At 45.7% G+C, this 20,186-nt stretch overlaps 1 protein-coding gene across 1 annotated transcript in view; it reads right to left on the bottom strand.

Annotated features, from left to right (window-relative positions):
* lama2 (laminin, alpha 2) overlaps positions 1-20,186 on the bottom strand; it is a 233,020-nt gene that overhangs the window by 59,863 nt on the left and 152,971 nt on the right. Inside the window, exons 29-36 of the mRNA XM_085248215.1 lie at positions 18,558-18,734; positions 18,070-18,255; positions 17,748-17,866; positions 17,423-17,540; positions 15,597-15,749; positions 3,126-3,250; positions 1,199-1,285; positions 646-701 (exon numbers count right to left, since the gene is read on the bottom strand). Coding sequence (XP_085104341.1) covers positions 646-701; positions 1,199-1,285; positions 3,126-3,250; positions 15,597-15,749; positions 17,423-17,540; positions 17,748-17,866; positions 18,070-18,255; positions 18,558-18,734 — 1,021 coding nt within the window. The remainder of the gene's footprint in view (positions 1-645; positions 702-1,198; positions 1,286-3,125; positions 3,251-15,596; positions 15,750-17,422; positions 17,541-17,747; positions 17,867-18,069; positions 18,256-18,557; positions 18,735-20,186) is intronic.

Below are 20,186 nucleotides of genomic sequence, written 5' to 3'. Positions count from 1 at the left end.
GTTTAAATTAGCTCCAAATGACATTGAAATTATTTTCTAAATGACTTGAATCTGACTTCTGCCACAATCTCCTGTCTCCCATGGCAACTGGAGAAAGGAGCTCTGACTGTTCATTTGCATTTCATTGCCAAAATAAAGTAAAAATCACAACATCAGGTGACAATGAAGGGAGGTGAGCCACCAGAGGGAAGGGAACAGAAGAACAGAGAAGAAAGAGACAGAGAGCATGTCTGTGGGGTTCATGAAGCATGACACCCCATGCTGTTACGCTGGGTTACTTCCACCACTGGTGGTAACTTTCACTGCAGATTAATCTTTATAATAAAATCTCTCAACTTCCATTTAAAGGTAAGTGCATAAAAAATTTCAGCCACATTATTTCTTCATTTTTTCACGTTTTACACTAGACCACTCTGAAAAAAAAACACAGTAAAAGATGAAGGGAAAAAAATGAAATGATGAAGAAAACAAAAGAATGAGTAACCAAAAGCTGTGCGTTAGTCTTACAGATGATCCCAGATGGTCCACACACATGCCTATCCATGCACTGGTCACACGTCATCCCAGATGCCCCAACCCTGCAACGGCATTGGCCCGTGACAGGGTCACATGGTCCGGGCAACGCACCCCACAAGGAACACTTACACTCCTCACAGTGGCCACCTGGTATCCTTGGATTACCATGGTAACCAGTGGCACACCTAAACAGGGGGGATCACATAGAGAGAGAGAGTATTCAAATCTAACCAAATTTTAACATATGTTAACCCCACACTGTAAAGAGATATCACAAATTATTTCACCAGCAAAATACTCACAGTGGGATCCCAAGGTCTGAGATGTTTTCATGTAAACCTCAAGTGCATGTCATTACAGCAGAATTTAGGTATAACACATACGAGGATATTCTAAATATTCAAATCAGTGCAAACAACTGGCAATGCATTTCCAGGTTTGGCTGGTATGAAGTTGAAGTTTGGCTCTTTGGGGATGGGCATGGGGCAACTGCCACTACCACTTCTTTCCATATAATGTCTCTCTTAAAACTATCACGGGTCGACTAAGACTTTTGGATTCCACTTTACATCAACTCGTATTCCCTGTATTGGTCTTTGCATTTAAATATCCATGCAGTCCACATTAAAAGCCGATGATTTCCAAACTTCTATGCTTGTTCATTTCTTTGTATGTGTCTGACCTCTCACAGTGTTTGCCCTCATATCCTTCAGGACAGGCGGTGCAGCGGTAGTCATCAAACCCCTCTGCTACACAGGTGGGACTGAAACTGGATATGAAAAGAGATTTTTCACAGACATTACAAAAGAAATGTTAAAACATTTGGAGCATACAGTCTATCAGAGGTGGGACCAAGTCATTGTTTTGCAAGTCTCAAGTAAGTCTCAAGTCTTTATCCTCAAGTCTCAAGTCAAGTCTCAAGTAATGTCAGGCAAGTCAGAGTCGAGTCTCAAGTCACTGGTGTAAAAGTCCGAGTCAAGTCACAAGTCTGAAACTTTGAATTTCAAGTCCTTTCGAGTCTTTAAAAAAAAAAACGAAAAAAAAATGTTGCAGTTATGCTAAATGTAAATATTAGACCATGTAATTTTTAAATCTGTGTTTTTCTCAACACATGACAAAATAGTGAACTTAGAAAATATACACAAATTGTGAAATTGCACCTCTTTAAAATGCAGCTCAATTAAACCTAGCTCCAAGAATAATTTTCACCGACAGTTCTGAGATAAGCTGCATGTTGTTCTTGGATGCGGTTGTAGGACCAGCTTTAAAATCGCATGACAAAAATATCATACACATTAAAAAAAACTGCATCACCAACGTAGCCTGGACAACATTTGCTAGTTAGATGAAGTCAGCTATCTCATCGTAGCATATTTATATGCATATTTATAATCATACGGTTCTTGGAGTGAGTGCATACACTCATGAAGTTTAGTAACTTCAGGTCACTGCAACAAGCCCAGGTACAGTTTACCGACGGATGGGTGCAGGACCTTGAAACGCACCGTGTAGAACGAAAGACCATAAGTTTACCAGTCTCACAAATTGTCTTCATAAATACACATTCGTTAACCGTTTATTAATAGGACCTTTGAGCTCAACGGTAATTAATTAGCAGTGGAAATAATTTCTGGTAGCATCACAGAAATGTAGCAGTGACAATAATATTGTATGCTGTAATCGTACTGGACAATTAGTGATACAAAAAACCTGTTTTATCCTGTGAATAAAAGTATATGTTTTTGTCAATGTACCATAATAACAGAGGCGAAACGCAATATTGTGTCAGGACAATTCACTATTTATGCACAATAAATAAAGGAGCATAGCGCGACAATTTCTGTTCAGCGCCAGACTTGCTTGTAACCTATATCACCAATTATGTTAAGAAAAATGACGCATTAACTACAACAGCAGACTGACCTTTGTGTAAATGCTTGGAGCAGACTAACCTGTGAGCTGGAGTGTTCTGGGACGTTATATTTGGTCTTTGAATGGCTGCAATCCAGTCGCGTCTTTGTTACTTCGGAAACATGGCTCGAACAATTTCTCTTCAGCGATGTAATCCGATAACAACCGATCTCTTTACCCGTCGGCTTCCCGTGGCTGTCATGCGACCGGCTATTGCAGTTAATAATACAACAGCTTCTTGACATTTTTGTGTTTCTTTTTATCGCTGTATAACTGATTTTAATTGAAAGCCTGCGTGCGCTAGTACCGCTTGCCACGAGTTCCCAGAATCCTTTGCGGTTCTACCCGTGAATGACGTCACATTTTCAATCTCTATATAATATGCATGTTAAATTTTATATTTGGGGTAAAATATCAAGTCTTTTCAAGTAAACCGGTTCAAGTCCAATTCAAGTCCCAGGTCATTGGTGTAAAAGTCCAAGTCAAGTCACAAGTCTTAGAACATTTTTTCAAGTCAAGTCTAAAGTCATAAAATTAATGACTCGAGTCTGACTCGAGTCCAAGTCATGTGACTCGAGTCCACACCTCTGCAGTCTATTTATATTACAGAGGAGAGAGGACAGAAAAGATAAAATGTGCATAAAATGACAGATTAATATTGTTTAAAGTTTGTAGTGATAGGTTGCAAGAAATTTTACTTATTCTGTGGGTTGGTAAGGGGGCAGGCGCAGGGTTTGCAGTCATCAGGAGAACCTCGGACCACGCCGTAGAATCCCGGTGCACAGCGTTCGCACCGATCACCCTCTGTGTTGTCTTGACAGTTCTACCAACACAAATGTGCACACATAAAAATAATGCTATGCATGTATGCGAAGGCACTCTATTTACCTTTAGTCATTCTCCAACTCCCCCATGACTCTAACCTACTCCAATATGTAGGTGCAAAAATATCCATCACCCACCACCCAGAAATTCCTGGTGTGTGCTGGGATGGGAAATAAATACAGAATGTCATACTGAGCATAATGAAGGCAACTTTAAGATGGTGACACACACACACACACACACACACACACACACACACACAAAGAAGAAAACTCATGTTGCCTCTCCAGAAAGCTTTTCATCTCTAAAATCAACAGATTTTCTAATTAAATTAGCAAAAATTAACCTACACTCCCATTTGGACATTATTTTTGGAACTCACACCTGGCACGATAAAAAGCAAGACACCAAATTTGCTTGAGCAAGATGATAAAACATTTTTTGGAATCACTTACAGGCATTTGTGGGCTAATGGGAATCTATTCAAGGGCATGTAGACTAAAAAAATCTACTGTGTTTCAGATGCTTTAATAAAGAAGAAATCTGTATATCTCTTAAGCTGTGTCTCCCATGTTTTTCAAGTTGACAATGAATAATTGAAAAGATGACAGACCGGGTCACCTGTCATTACCTCCTTCATTACTGACAAAACAACACTGAAGAGGCTTGTTTTTTGGTGAGTGAGATAATTATCCTGGCACCGCTGTTCGAGTTTCATCAATACCAGAGAAGTAGAAATAATAGTAGCATACCTCCCTGCTGTCACTTCAGTTTTTGGTGCTAACAACAGCCTTTTCGAACACTTTTGTGCTTAGCTTTGACGTGGACACTTTAGAGACTCTCAGTGAAATGTTTGACAACATGTTGACAGATGGGTCATTTCACTTTAAATCTCTTCAATGTCAAGAACCGGCCGTCTCTTTGATTTGCTTTTTTCTAGAGGGAAAGATGAACACAGTCCCTTTTATTTATCAGTAAATTATCCTAGCCTAAGGATAATTATCCTGGAGCTGGCTGGAGCCTATTCCAGCTATCTTAGGGCCCTAAAACAGCTGGGACATGCCCACCCCCCACCCGCAACCCTGAAAAGGGTAATCGGAAGAGAATGGATGGATGAATTAATTATTAATTGAGAAACTTACTATCTTAACATACGTATACACTCACCAGCCATTTTGTCAGGTACGCCTGTTCAACTGGGCATAAATGCTAAGATTTAATCACCCAATTACATAGCATCAACTCAATGCAACTAGGTATGTAGACATGGTCAAAATGACCTGGTAAGTCTAAACTGAGCTTTAGAATGGGGAAGAAAGACAAATTAAGTAACTTTGAAATTACGATGGTTGCTGGTTTTGATGCGCTTTGATAGTCCGAGTATTTTAGAAACTGCTGGGGCTTACACCTGTCTGAAAACAGAAAATATCCAGTGATCAGCAGTTCTCTGGGTGAAAATGCCTTGTTGCTGTCAGAGGACAGTGGCCAGGCTGCTTCAAGGTGATAGGAAGCAACAAGAAGTCAAATCACCACTCATTCAATCAAAGGTTTGCAGAAGAGCATCTCTGAAGGCACAACACATTGAGACTTAAAGTAAAAGGGTTAAGGAAATACAGAAACACATTGGGTGCCACACTAATCACCTAAGAACAGAAGACTGAAACTACAAGGATTGAAACATGTTGTCAGGTCTGATGAGTCTCAATTACTGATGTGACATTTAGACGTTAGGGTCAGAATTTGGCATAAACAACACGAAAGCATGGATCCCCCCTTCTTCATGTCAGCAGTTCTGACTGATGGATTTGGTCTGTTGGTCTGATATGTTCTGATAACATGTCATGTCACAAATGAGGTCACTGTACTCACAAGACCTCCACAGTCACCATATCTCAGTCCAGTAGATTAAGATCTGGGATGGGGTGGAATGGGAGATTTGTATCATGGATGTGTAGCTGACAAATCTGCAGCAACTGCAAGGTGATGTTGCAGTAAGGATTAAAATCTCAGAAAAATACTGAATGTCTGAGTCAAAGAATTAAGAGCGTTCTGAAGGGAAAAGAGGTCTCGCCCGGTACTAGCAAGTTGTAACTAATAGAAGTATACAGTGAGTGTTGATTGCTCTGAATCTCTGTGGGAAATCATTACTCGCTTCTTTTCACCACCTACAGTTGCTGAGCCAGTACAAGCTTTTGCACTGGTGAACTTTTATCTAAGACAGACCATTTCTGAAAAGAAATATAGTTGGTCACACATATGTGTGACCAACTGTCATGATTTACTGTGTGGCAGGCAGGATGAGGACCCAATCGCAAAACTCACACACACGGGGATGAACTCAAAAAACACAGCTTTATTGCTGGCCACGAGAAACAATACAAAACTAAACTGGGAAAAACTAACATAAAGCTCACCAAGGAACACAGGGGAATCACACACAGCATGAGGGAGAACGCGACGCCGAACAGAGGGAGACTCAGACAGAAATACACAGAGGGTAAACGAGGAAAGTGGGCACACACGGGGAACACAGGTGACACTGATAATCATAACGAGACAGGGCGGGGTGAACTGAACATGACATGTACAGGCACAGAGGTTCAGACAGGAGGAGAGAGAGCACGGGGAAAACACAGACATAACGGGCTGGGGAAACATGAAACAACCACAAAGGGAGACGAGGGCTCATAAATACATAGAGGGCACACAGGGGGGAGAGAGAGCACGGGGAGAACTTAGACATAATGGGCAGGGGAAACATGGAATAAAACATAAGGAGAGACGAGGGCTCACAGATACACAGAGGGGCACACAGGGGGTAAAAGCCATGAAGGGAAAACACTTAGGGAACAACACAACAGGGCAACTCAGAAGACATGGCCTAAATAAGGAACGAAATACAAAAATACAAGGAACTAAGAATACTGGGCCCACATGGCCCAGGACCATGACACCACCCCCCCCTAAAGGGCTGGCTCCCGACAGCCCAAACCCGAAAAACAAAACAAAAACGGAAAACAACCCACCCAGGGCGGGAGGCGGGGGACCAGGACGGAGGGACTAGAACGGGAAACAAAAACAAACAACAGAAAACACAGGAGCACATGACCATAGTCCAAATAAAGTTCAGGGGGCCGACCCAGAGCCCACAGGCACAAGAGTTCATGGGTCACACGGTCGGGGGGCCGACCAGGCGGGTGGCACAGGTGACAGAGCTGGTCCGTAGGCCGGCCGTGCGGAAGGCAATGGCGGCGGCGGCGAGGGAGACGACGGAGCAGTTCAGGAGGCCGGCCGCGCGGAAGGCAGTGGCGGCGGCGAGGGAGACGACGGAGCAGTTCAGGAGGCCGGCCGCGCGGAAGGCAGCGGCGGCGGCGAGGGAGACGACGGAGCAGTTCAGGAGGCCGGCCGCGCGGAAGGCAGCGGCGGCTCTCCAGTGTCAGGCGTGCTGGCCATGGCCTGGTGGGCACAGGACCAGACGAAGCACAGGCTGAGGCCTCAGAGGCTGGGCCAGACGAAGCACAGGCTGAAGACTCAGAGGCTGGGCCAGACGAAGCACAGGCTGAAGACTCAGAGGCTGGGCCAGACGAGGACGAAGACTCAGAGGCTGGGCCAGACGAGGACGAAGACTCAGAGGCTGGGCCAGACGAGGACGAAGACTCAGAGGCTGGGCCAGACGAGGACGAAGACTCTGAGGCTGGAGCTGCAGCTGACGACTCAGAGGCTGGGCCAGACGAGGACGAAGACTCTGAGGCTGGAGCTGCAGCTGACGACTCTGAGGCTGGAGCTGCAGCTGACGAAGCACAGGCTGGAGCTGCAGCTGACGAAGCACAGGCTGGACCAGGCGTAGCAGAAGGTGGCTGGACGGGCTCCTTGGGCCCTCCAGCTGATGTGGCATGGTGCTGGACGGGCTCCTCGGGCCCTCCAGCTGAGGCGTGAGGCCGGACGGGCTCCTCGGGCCCTCCAGCTGAGACAGGAGGCTGAACGGGCCCCTCGGACCCTCCAGCTGACGTGGCATGAGGCTGGTGCGGTTCTCCTGAACCCCCAGCTGACGAGGAAGGTTGCTGAACGGGCCCCTCGGACCCTCCAGCGGAGACAGGAGGCTGAACGGGCCCCTCGGACCCTCCAGCTGATGAGGTAGATGGCGGCGTGGGAGCCGCGGAGTCCTGGATGAGCTCATCCGAGCTCCCAGCAGGAGCTGATGCAGAGCCAGAGACATTTGAGACCCCTGGCTGAATGTTAAGCTGACCAGCGGACCGTACTGCTATCGGGGACTGGGCTACAGGAGCTACTGGGGCCTGCGCTACAGGCGGCACTGGAGCTACTGGGGCCTGCGCTACAGGCGGCACTGGAGCTACTGGGGCCTGCGCTACAGGCGGCACTGGAGCTACTGGGGCCTGCGCTACAGGCGGCACTGGAGCTACTGGGGCCTGCGCTACAGGCGGCACTGGAGCTACTGGAGACTGAACTGGGGGTGGCTGCGAGGGAGCTAACTGAACTGAGGGTGGCTGCGAGGGAGCTAACTGAACTGAGGGTGGCTGCGAGGGAGCTAACTGAACTGAGGGTGGCTGCGAGGGAGCTAACTGAACTGAGGGTGACGTAGTGGTGAGTTCCCCGTCGTCCGCCCCCATCCTTGCCAGAAATGAGACAGGCGAAAAATAGCCTAAGCGGATCGGAGACGGCGAGCGGCTGGTAGGCTGTGCAGCAGGTGAGAGGTCCTCCTCCGGGATGAGCCAGGGTTTCCGCCGGAGCTCGTCCTCCCGATAAGCCCGTAACACCTGCTGCCGCTCTTCCTCGCCAAAGTCTATGGCTTCCGTTGTCTCCGTGCGCCACGCCGTGCGGCCAGACCGCGGTGAAGACGCGGAAGCCGGCGGGGTGCGGGCGGAAGGTGTGTCTGTGGCGAGCCTCACCGTTCCAACTCTGACCGCTACTGGCTCATGAGACAGCGGCGATGACACCCGTTCACGGGACGGAGGTGTGGTTGCTGAGGCGGCATTCAGGACCCTCTGGGCCAGCGCACGGGCACGAAGCTCCTCCTTAAGGGGGCCCAGGGAGTCAAACGCCTCGACGAGGTGGGGGAGCTGTCGCAACCGTGGCTCCCGCAACAAAACGGCGTCCACGGCCGCCAATCCTGTGGAAACCACACTTGGATCCGCGCATCCGATGATGCGATCCATAATGCGGCAGAGCCGGTTCAGCTCCTCCCCTACCTCCTCTGAAATGTCCACTGAGTCCGACATGGTCGCGTCGTCCTGGAGGTCCGCGGAGGGGTTGTGAACTGCTGGGTCCATATCGTGGTCGCGTTCTTCTGTCATGATTTGCTGTGTGGCAGGCAGGATGAGGACCCAATCGCAAAACTCACACACACGGGGATGAACTCAAAAAACACAGCTTTATTGCTGGCCACGAGAAACAATACAAAACTAAACTGGGAAAAACTAACATAAAGCTCACCAAGGAACACAGGGGAATCACACACAGCATGAGGGAGAACGCGACGCCGAACAGAGGGAGACTCAGACAGAAATACACAGAGGGTAAACGAGGAAAGTGGGCACACACGGGGAACACAGGTGACACTGATAATCATAACGAGACAGGGCGGGGTGAACTGAACATGACATGTACAGGCACAGAGGTTCAGACAGGAGGAGAGAGAGCACGGGGAAAACACAGACATAACGGGCTGGGGAAACATGAAACAACCACAAAGGGAGACGAGGGCTCATAAATACATAGAGGGCACACAGGGGGGAGAGAGAGCACGGGGAGAACTTAGACATAATGGGCAGGGGAAACATGGAATAAAACATAAGGAGAGACGAGGGCTCACAGATACACAGAGGGGCACACAGGGGGTAAAAGCCATGAAGGGAAAACACTTAGGGAACAACACAACAGGGCAACTCAGAAGACATGGCCTAAATAAGGAACGAAATACAAAAATACAAGGAACTAAGAATACTGGGCCCACATGGCCCAGGACCATGACACCACCCCCCCCTAAAGGGCTGGCTCCCGACAGCCCAAACCCGAAAAACAAAACAAAAACGGAAAACAACCCACCCAGGGCGGGAGGCGGGGGACCAGGACGGAGGGACTAGAACGGGAAACAAAAACAAACAACAGAAAACACAGGAGCACATGACCATAGTCCAAATAAAGTTCAGGGGGCCGACCCAGAGCCCACAGGCACAAGAGTTCATGGGTCACACGGTCGGGGGGCCGACCAGGCGGGTGGCACAGGTGACAGAGCTGGTCCGTAGGCCGGCCGTGCGGAAGGCAATGGCGGCGGCGACGAAGGAGACGACGGAGCAGTTCAGGAGGCCGGCCGTGCGGAAGGCAGCGGCGGCGGCGAGGGAGACGACGGAGCAGTTCAGGAAGCCGGCCGCGCGGAAGGCGGCGGCGAGGGAGACGACGGAGCAGTTCAGGAGGCCGGCCGCGCGGAAGGCAGCGGCGGCTCTCCAGTGTCAGGCGTGCTGGCCATGGCCTGGTGGGCACAGGACCAGACGAAGCACAGGCTGAGGCTGGGCCAGACGAAGCACAGGCTGAAGACTCAGAGGCTGGGCCAGACGAAGCACAGGCTGAAGACTCAGAGGCTGGGCCAGACGAAGCACAGGCTGAAGACTCAGAGGCTGGGCCAGACGAGGACGAAGACTCAGAGGCTGGGCCAGACGAGGACGAAGACTCTGAGGCTGGAGCTGCAGCTGACGACTCAGAGGCTGGGCCAGACGAGGACGAAGACTCTGAGGCTGGAGCTGCAGCTGACGACTCTGAGGCTGGAGCTGCAGCTGACGAAGCACAGGCTGGAGCTGCAGCTGACGAAGCACAGGCTGGAGCTGCAGCTGACGAAGCACAGGCTGGACCAGGGGTAGCAGAAGGTGGCTGGACGGGCTCCTCGGGCCCTCCAGCTGATGTGGCATGGTGCTGGACGGGCTCCTCGGGCCCTCCAGCTGAGGCGTGAGGCCGGACGGGCTCCACGGGCCCTCCAGCTGAGACAGGAGGCTGAACGGGCCCCTCGGACCCTCCAGCTGACGTGGCATGAGGCTGGTGCGGTTCTCCTGAACCCCCAGCTGACGAGGAAGGTTGCTGAACGGGCCCCTTGGACCCTCCAGCGGAGACAGGAGGCTGAACGGGCCCCTCGGACCCTCCAGCTGATGAGGTAGATGGCGGCGTGGGAGCCGCGGAGTCCTGGATGAGCTCATCCGAGCTCCCAGCAGGAGCTGATGCAGAGCCAGAGAGATTTGAGACCCCTGGCTGAATGTTAAGCTGACCAGCGGACCGTACTGCTATCGGGGACTGGGCTACAGGAGCTACTGGGGCCTGCGCTACAGGCGGCACTGGAGCTACTGGGGCCTGCGCTACAGGCGGCACTGGAGCTACTGGAGACTGAACTGGGGGTGGCTGCGAGGGAGCTAACTGAACTGAGGGTGGCTGCGAGGGAGCTAACTGAACTGAGGGTGGCTGCGAGGGAGCTAACTGAACTGAGGGTGACGTAGTGGTGAGTTCCCCGTCGTCCGCCCCCATCCTTGCCAGAAATGAGACAGGTGAAAAATAGCCTAAGCGGATCGGAGACGGCGAGCGGCTGGTAGGCTGTGCAGCAGGTGAGAGGTCCTCCTCCGGGATGAGCCAGGGTTTCCGCCGGAGCTCGTCCTCCCGATAAGCCCGTAACACCTGCTGCCGCTCTTCCTCGCCAAAGTCTATGGCTTCCGTTGTCTCCGTGCGCCACGCCGTGCGGCCAGACCGCGGTGAAGACGCGGAAGCCGGCGGGGTGCGGGCGGAAGGTGTGTCTGTGGCGAGCCTCACCGTTCCAACTCTGACCGCTACTGGCTCATGAGACAGCGGCGATGACACCCGTTCACGGGACGGAGGTGTGGTTGCTGAGGCGGCATTCAGGACCCTCTGGGCCAGCGCACGGGCACGAAGCTCCTCCTTAAGGGGGCCCAGGGAGTCAAACGCCTCGACGAGGTGGGGGAGCTGTCGCAACCGTGGCTCCCGCAACAAAACGGCGTCCACGGCCGCCAATCCTGTGGAAACCACACTTGGATCCGCGCATCCGATGATGCGATCCATAATGCGGCAGAGCCGGTTCAGCTCCTCCCCTACCTCCTCTGAAATGTCCGCTGAGTCCGACATGGTCGCGTCGTCCTGGAGGTCCGCGGAGGGGTTGTGAACTGCTGGGTCCATATCGTGGTCGCGTTCTTCTGTCATGATTTGCTGTGTGGCAGGCAGGATGAGGACCCAATCGCAAAACTCACACACACGGGGATGAACTCAAAAAACACAGCTTTATTGCTGGCCACGAGAAACAATACAAAACTAAACTGGGAAAAACTAACATAAAGCTCACCAAGGAACACAGGGGAATCACACACAGCATGAGGGAGAACGCGACGCCGAACAGAGGGAGACTCAGACAGAAATACACAGAGGGTAAACGAGGAAAGTGGGCACACACGGGGAACACAGGTGACACTGATAATCATAACGAGACAGGGCGGGGTGAACTGAACATGACATGTACAGGCACAGAGGTTCAGACAGGAGGAGAGAGAGCACGGGGAAAACACAGACATAACGGGCTGGGGAAACATGAAACAACCACAAAGGGAGACGAGGGCTCATAAATACATAGAGGGTACACAGGGGGGAGAGAGAGCACGGGGAGAACTTAGACATAATGGGCAGGGGAAACATGGAATAAAACATAAGGAGAGACGAGGGCTCACAGATACACAGAGGGGCACACAGGGGGTAAAAGCCATGAAGGGAAAACACTTAGGGAACAACACAACAGGGCAACTCAGAAGACATGGCCTAAATAAGGAACGAAATACAAAAATACAAGGAACTAAGAATACTGGGCCCACATGGCCCAGGACCATGACACCAACTATACTATGGTCTCAGTCCCATTCCTGCATGATGAGGTGCTGTGAGACCAAGAGCGACCAGCTACAGTAGCTGTTAGCCGACAGGTGCGATCTCACACGTCAAAGACTTTAATAAGCTTCCTTCTTCAAGAGCATCTGAAATACTAATTTTCCTCGCAGGATTTCACTCTTGCTGTTGTTCAGATAGCCTCATGGGTACAACAACACACAGAGATCTAAATATATCTAAAATATTTTCATATCCACAGATGTTTCTGTCTATTTTGTAATTTATTTTTAGCTATGCTTGTTATAAAAGTCTCATACACCCACACATGCACACACACGGACACAGTGTCTATTCCTTTGTGCATTCTGGTACATCTCATGGCAAAAATATGGCATGTTTTTTATATAGAGTAATTCTGTACAATATGTGCAGACTGTAGGCACTTAGGACACACAACAAAATACCCCCTATTCCACCTCCACCCTCAAACACTCACTGTGAGCTCAATCATTTTAACGCACACAATTTAAACGGCAATACATATTGTACACAAACACGCACCTCTCTCTTTCATATCCCCAGGGTCCTGTCCTATGTGTTCGGATTGTTTGTTATAAATAGGAACTTCAATCAGTACAACAGGAAGTCGCCTCTTAACGAGGCAAGTCATTTCCATTAACTTCCTGTGTTTCTCGTTACCTCTAATTACCACAGAAACAAACTCGTTTAGCATTTTCAATTTAGCCCGCTCGGTTAGAAAATGCTAATGATGCTGCTGTTATGGAGAGCAAGATAGAAATGGGCAAGGAAAAAACGTCTGGAAGGCAGAGAGGAAGAGGGTGTGAAGTAGTAAAAAAAAGAAAGAGAGAGAAAAACAAATTGGTAAAACCAAGGAGGTGTTAAGGAGGATTGGGGAAAATGAAAAATGAGAAAACTAGAAACAAAAGACGGGCAAGAAGATGAAAGAAGACAACAGAGGAATAAATATATAACTAGGGAAAGGAGAACAGGAATTTAGGGGATGTGAATGAGGTGAAAAAAGATAAATTGGAGGAGTGGCAGAAGGAGGAACAACACAAGGAATGCAGAAGAAAGGCAGAGATGAAAGTCATGGAAATAATGGAGAAACTGACAAAAATTAGACAGTAAAAGAAACTGAAAGTGGCAAAAAAGTCAGTACATAACCACACACTTAGGGTTTAAAGTTGGAATATTAAGCTGAGCAAGGACAGAATTTGTATAATTACCATTATTATCCATGAATTTATGGTGAATGTTTAGGACTTGTGGTTTAAATCCATATTTGGAAGGGAATTATTGTTCCTTTAAGAATGAAAGCAGTTCAATTTTCCTTTAAAATGACAGTGGGCAACAAATACATTGATGCATTACAACCTAAACAAATTGGAATGAAAACACTGTTTAGCTGACTCTTTCAGTTGTCCTGTTTGTATGTCCTTAAGCATGTCAAGCAAACTTTTCGGAACAAAAATGAGCTGCACTGGACACAAACCTGAGGCATAAACATGCTCTGGGATGACAGCCAGCTGCCACGAACAGCTGCAAGTAAGATGCAAAAGGGTATACAAGGCTCCATGAGAATTCAACCACCCCCATTTGTTTGGAAAGCTGTTGATATTACATTTAGCATTCTACCATTCAAGTACGATTCATTTTTACATTAACTTCATCGCTTTACTCAAACATACTTTTAGTAGTGATAAACGGAGAGTCAAGGTACTCGGTGTAGTGCACAATATTTACAGTGTCACCCAGATTGCACTGAAATGTTTTAACTTAATGAGACTAATAGTTAGTAATAGTACATAAATCACTTTCACAGAAAAGTGGCCAAGGTGCTAATTCTGACATGATGCCAACACGTTAAGGTGCCATTAGATTAACAGAAATTGAGAACATGTAAGAAATTAAGTAAGAAGTTGTAACTTCAACAAACAAACAATTCTCTGAGTATAACCTGTCAAAGCAGGCGATTGGGAGAAGAGTATCAAAACACTAGCTGTTTAAGTCAAATGGTTTGTCTGTGTGCACACGTTTCTTGTCACCTCAGTGTGGTAGATAACTTACATTAAAATCTGAAAGTGAAAGAAAAGGTTTTGGATTTTTATGAGCAAACTTCCAGAAATTCTGGGAATTTCTGACTACATGATGAACAAAAATGTGTACTGTTATGTATCCGAGTAAAATAATACTGAAATTAACTAAACAAGGTTTAAAAAACTATTTGGTTTCACACTGAGGGCATGCATATGAGCGTGTGTATTTTCGCAGAATATGAGGACTCATCGGTCCAGCAACACACTATGCAGTTCCCTAATCTAACATAGGTAAATACAACACAGTTTGAGGAACTAAACCCATTTCAATAAATATTGAACATCTATTTACAGCAAGCCATTGATAATGTGTTAACTAACATAAACCTATAATTTTATCAATACTGCCCAAGATGATGTTATAAATCTCCTTTGATGACTCACGCTAGATTAAAAATACAACAGCGACTTCCTTACGACTCACAAAAATCAGTGTCTGGTGATGGTACTGAATTTTTCCCCCACTGGAAACTGATTGCAAGTAGCTGTGGAGACCACTTTTGACGGCAAGGATTGCACAGGTCACTCGATGGTACCCAACCTGTCTCCAAATGATCACGGTCTTACTCAGACTGCAACTTGAGAAAGTGTTTTTTAATGTAGACAGACTGCCAACAGGTTACAGTTGAAGCCAGTATGCACCGATGCGTTTAACTCGTCTGCAACACATCTCTTTGTAATAGGATTCATTTGGTCATTTTGCAGCTAAATCGCAGTCCTGCACCAACTATGTCACTTTATGTGGAGGAATTTTTGAAAATTTAGCACAGTTAATCAGAAACACATGCAATGCAATTCTTATATTCAATCACAAAGAGACAGGAGTCTGACTCTGTCTTATGCCCTTAGATTGCTAAAGTCAGTCTGATGGCAACTGACCATTTGTAGACCTGGTTTCTATCATTGAAGCAACCATTTCAAAGGCAACAAGATTGTATGTTTATTACACAAAGTTGCAATAACTTTGTCTCCAACCACTGTTTTCTGTCATACAGCCATAGCATTATATACAGTAACTACTTGTAACTAATAGCCCTTGCTTGAAAAAAATATTCAGACATAACTTTGGGTGAGATCCACAGAAGAGGAAATTACATAAAATATGAGAAAGCTGGAGGTCGTTAATTATTGGAGGGCTAATTACAGTACCAGACATCCTTTCCAACACACACCTACACACCTATATGGCACCCTCATCCACCTCTTTCCTCCAGAAACTGCTCAGCATATGGCTCTAGGATGGTCTCCAGCGGTAGAATGCCCACACACACACACACACACACACACACACACACACACACACACACACACACGCGCACACACACACACACACACACACACAGTTACCTGGCATATGGATGTCTCAGGGTCACAAGAGGAGGAGTGCCCACTGCACTGACACTGAACACAGCTGCCCATGCCTGTAGCCGTGGGCACGCTGGACGCTGGAGCAGATGCCAGGAAACCACTGCGAAGACGGTAGAATCCTGCAGCACACTCCTGCACGGAGAGATAATGGGAGCAAAGATTTAGATCAGAGACAAAGATTAAAAATAGAAGTAGACTTTTACAGGTTTGATGAAGTGTGCGTTCCCACGGTAACATCAAACTGTGCCTGGCACTGGAACACACTCACATAATAATCCCCAATCATTACTTCTCTGGGCAGTTGTTGACCGCTCTCTTTTTTTTCCACACACACAAAGGTGTCTCCCTTCAGTAACTTTTGAACACAGGCACACACCCTCATGTACCTGCCAAATGCACACACACACACACAAAACTGCATCCATTCATACACACACATACAGACACACACATGCAAGGTAACTCTCTCTTCCTCTCTCTCCTGCTCAGTAATAATTAATGGAGTCCATTTAAAGAGCCATCTGTTCCCTGTGCTAGCACTAAACGCCTGTTTAAAAATACTTTATTAACAACGTCGGCAGCTACAAATAGAAATGGCCATCTGTCAGCTAAGCCCTCAACAACCTGAACATTTTAAGTTTAGATGCCATTTTTAATAGTATCTGTAGCTTTTAAGTTATTTTTTTCCAGAAAATATGTGCTCTGAACAACTAATAAAATCCAACAAAGTGAAACAGAAGTTGAAGAACACAGTTAAAAGTTTGCCAGAAGACCTTGTATACCTTTAAGATTAACACAATAATGCCTAAACGACTTTTGGGCACTGCTGCCTAGCAGAATTAGCCAGAACTGTTGTGTCAGTGTATCATAAGCTGTGTCTTCAAAATCCTCATTAGACTAAAGATTGAGTCACAGCTATAAGATTTCTGCGGCTTAAGCAAAGGAGCTGGATGCAGCTGAAAGTCATTTGGTTGGACAAAATCGCAACTGAGTGGAGGAGATGCTCAGTGAGGCTTAATCCTGACTAACCAAAGTAAAAGAATAAAAAACAGAATAGAAAAACAGGAGGGTCTGAAAGGCACCGACAGGCTTAAAATGCTGAGCTAAATGTAAATTAGAAACTTTTGAGATAGTACTGAAAGCCATGTCTGTGCGCCCATTTTCCCCTCATTCTTTCTCATTGTGAGAGAAGCAGGAAAAAAAATTCTTCCGAGCTCTGAAGGAAGCAGCCAGTTCAGCTCACTCTGTGATTAATGTTGAACTTTTATTAATTTAAATAGTTTTTCTTGTGATTTTTTTTGTAAGAATCTCACACTATTGTACTTTTTTTTTTGTCTTTTTTCATTCGTTTTAATGTTGCATCCTTTTTCTCAGCTGCACTCAATTAATTTCAACACACAACTCATATTGGGTTACAGGACCCAGCTAAAAAATGTGGCATCCCCAGGCAGAAGCAAAAAAAAAAAAGAACAATCTAATATCTCCGCTCATCTGTCCAAAGGACGTTGCTCAATAAGTCTTTTGGTTTGTTCAGATACTTTGCAAACCATGCTGCCTCATTTTAGAGAGATGTCCTCGAATCTTTTCTATATGAGATAGTCTCCAAGTTTCACCTGTTTTTAAATTTTAAATGATTAATTAAAAAAAAAAAAACAGTTACTTGCAAATACTATGGAGCACTATACCCACCATCTGTAAGCTGTATATATTTACTGAGCTTCTTTTACAAGACCTTTGCAGATATTTGGTCTTCAGATGTGTGGTGTCATGTGTGAATGCATGCAGGTATTTAATTGTGTCCCCACCTCACAGGAAAGTCCAGAGTATCCAATTGGACAATCGCACTTCTCTATCTGGTGGGCTTTCTCGCTTTCTTTGGTTGGTATGCCCTCCTCGGCCACTGTCAGACTGACCTCTGAAATACTGGGAGAAAAAAAAAAAATCAAGAATCTTTGAATTTATTAGTTTAATGAACAAAACTCTAAAAAAGTAAAGTAAAAAAATAGATTTTAAAAAATTGCATTATTGCACCTGAAAACTTTTACAAAAGTAATGTTTATTTAGCCATTGTCCCAATGTGTGGAGATGGAGGATTAAGTTGTTCTGTGTGTGTGTGTGTGTGTGTGTTACCGGCTTTGTCTCATCAAGTTGCCGTGTGATGCCTTAATTAGGATGTAGTCCACGTAGAACAAAATGTCCATAAAGTCCTCTCGAGTCATAGTCCGTCCATCTGCAAATTTCCAATCATGCTGCACACACACACACACACACACACACACACACACACACACACACACACACACAATCAACATCATCACTGCACTCAGTTTAAGAAACCCTGTTTGCATGGAGTAAAATAAACAATTAATTTTAAATTACTCCTACAGTATTTACTTCTACTGCTGCTACTACTACTATGAATTTCCTTATCACCTCTAAACCATTACTGTACCTCTGTCATGTCAATCTCATGGCGGGTGAGCTGACCAATCTGGAGTCCTGTTATGTGGCGTGTCATCACCATGTTGTGGTTAGGACCACCTTTAATAATGACCTGAGGCTCATAGGAGGAAGGACCGGTTTCTTCTCTGGCCTCATAGTACACAGCATATTTCAGCTGCCCCCCATATGCTGTGATCTTAAGAGAAACAATGACACAAAACAATCACCAACATTGTACTTATTGGATTTTTGAGCATTATTTTTGAGATTCTCTATGAATACCTTGCCGTTTTGTCTTACATGCATGCAAAACAACGGATCTGTACGCAATATATGAATGTATAATGAACGGCAGGTGTGACATGAGTTTTGCAATTATATTTGGAAAGACATGATGTTTGTTAGCGTCTATCACTATACACACACTATCTTGTAAATACCAAAGTAAAATCCAAGATGATACAAACAATAAAAAAACCCCACTGTGATATTTCCTACCATAGAGCCTTTGAACTGCTCAGGCAGTTTCCAGTAGTATGGTTCAGACAGAGTTGAGGTGATAAGTTCTGCATGAATGATGATCTCAGGATGTTGGAAGCTAACTCCTGTTCTCGTCTCCACGGCGTTGGATTTATCCACCAAGGGGAGCACCGTCTGCTCCGGCTTCAGTGTTAACTGGGATACATAACCATGACAATATTAATGCAGTGGCCTGTGGAACCCAGCAGAATAACGCCAAAAGATATCGTTTAAGAGAATAATCCTGCTTTCTGTTCATACTGTTAGGGTACCTGATTGTACTGTTAATTAGAAAATTAAATAGCATAATACAAATACTTAGAATATGTACAACAGTTACTTTCAATGGCATAAGCCTAAAGAATGTGAACATGCTAAAAACTTTCTAACGAGCAGTGAAGGAGTCTGTGTTCATTGCGTAGCCTCTAGTATACAAGTGAACAGAATGTGTAACAATAACTGGACAGAGTGGTGTTTCTTGTCCTGTTTATCCACATACTTTCTTCACTTCCTGACGATGCTGACTCAAACAAAGCTCTTTCATCACCATCTTTTGATCTTTTTGCCATTTCAAATGGCTTTTGTCTGAGATGCCCAGACAAAATTTCAGCTTCTCTTATTTTTTTTTTCTGTTTGCCGTCTTGTAATTGGGCCTCCAAAACGGTCCGAACGGAGGCACTTCCTGCACACACACTTGATTGAAACATGATGGGAGTTTTTTAGAGAATCCTTCAAATGAGATTGAATAGATCTTGGCGTACTTCTCATCCTTTGAGGTAGGTGAAGACTTATCTGTGATATAATAACCTTTACTCCCGCTCTGAACCTAAATGCATTAAGAAGAATTTCTTTACCGTGTTCACACTCTGTCTTGTACAAGGGAACACCTTCACTCTCAAAAATGTGTTTAAGCGACACATTAACAGATTATTCATTAAAAAAAAAACCCCCACTAACAATACAGAAGAAATCTCCTTTTTTCCTGTGGGTTATTAATGAGTGAAGGAAGTGTTTGTTTCTTTCTTCAGTAAATTGATAATTTTAAAATTTCTTCTCTTAGTGATCAAACTTTGTTCCTTTACATTCTAGATATAATTTAAATCTGATGTGCCAAGCTTTCTCTTTGATATAATATTTCAGTTATTACAAGCAGTCTGGAGAAAAACTACCCCTTTCATTTCCATTCTCTCCAGCTCTCATTTTATGTGTATATATTTCAATACTACTCGAATAATATCACAGTTTATTATTGACTGTGGATTGTGGTTCAGTGAAACACTTTAAAAAAAGATCCATCTGTCCAGAAGTGTTGATATGTGGATATTGCGTGAATAATATTGAGGCATTATGGAAGGGTTTTTTTTGGTGTGGTGCACAGATTTTCTGGAATCTATTAAGTTACTAAAGCATGGATATACTAGGAATATTGCCTGTATAAGTGAGGTAGTCACACATGAAATGGGAAACTGCTCGCTTCTTACTTAACTGTTACTCATAAGTTATTATTACATATTACTATGGCATACATTAATATAGAGTAATGGATTTCTAACAAAAATCTAAATATAAATCAAATTAATGGTAAAAAATACAGTTTCGTACTGTCAT

This window comes from Mchenga conophoros, linkage group LG15 (assembly GCF_057382185.1).
Source record: "Mchenga conophoros isolate Kocher_MC1m ecotype Shallow Benthic linkage group LG15, M_conophoros_male_GT1.1, whole genome shotgun sequence".
NCBI lineage: Eukaryota > Metazoa > Chordata > Actinopteri > Cichliformes > Cichlidae > Mchenga > Mchenga conophoros.
The sequence above is the reverse complement of the archived record's forward strand: the minus strand, read 5'-3'. Positions and strand labels throughout refer to the sequence as shown.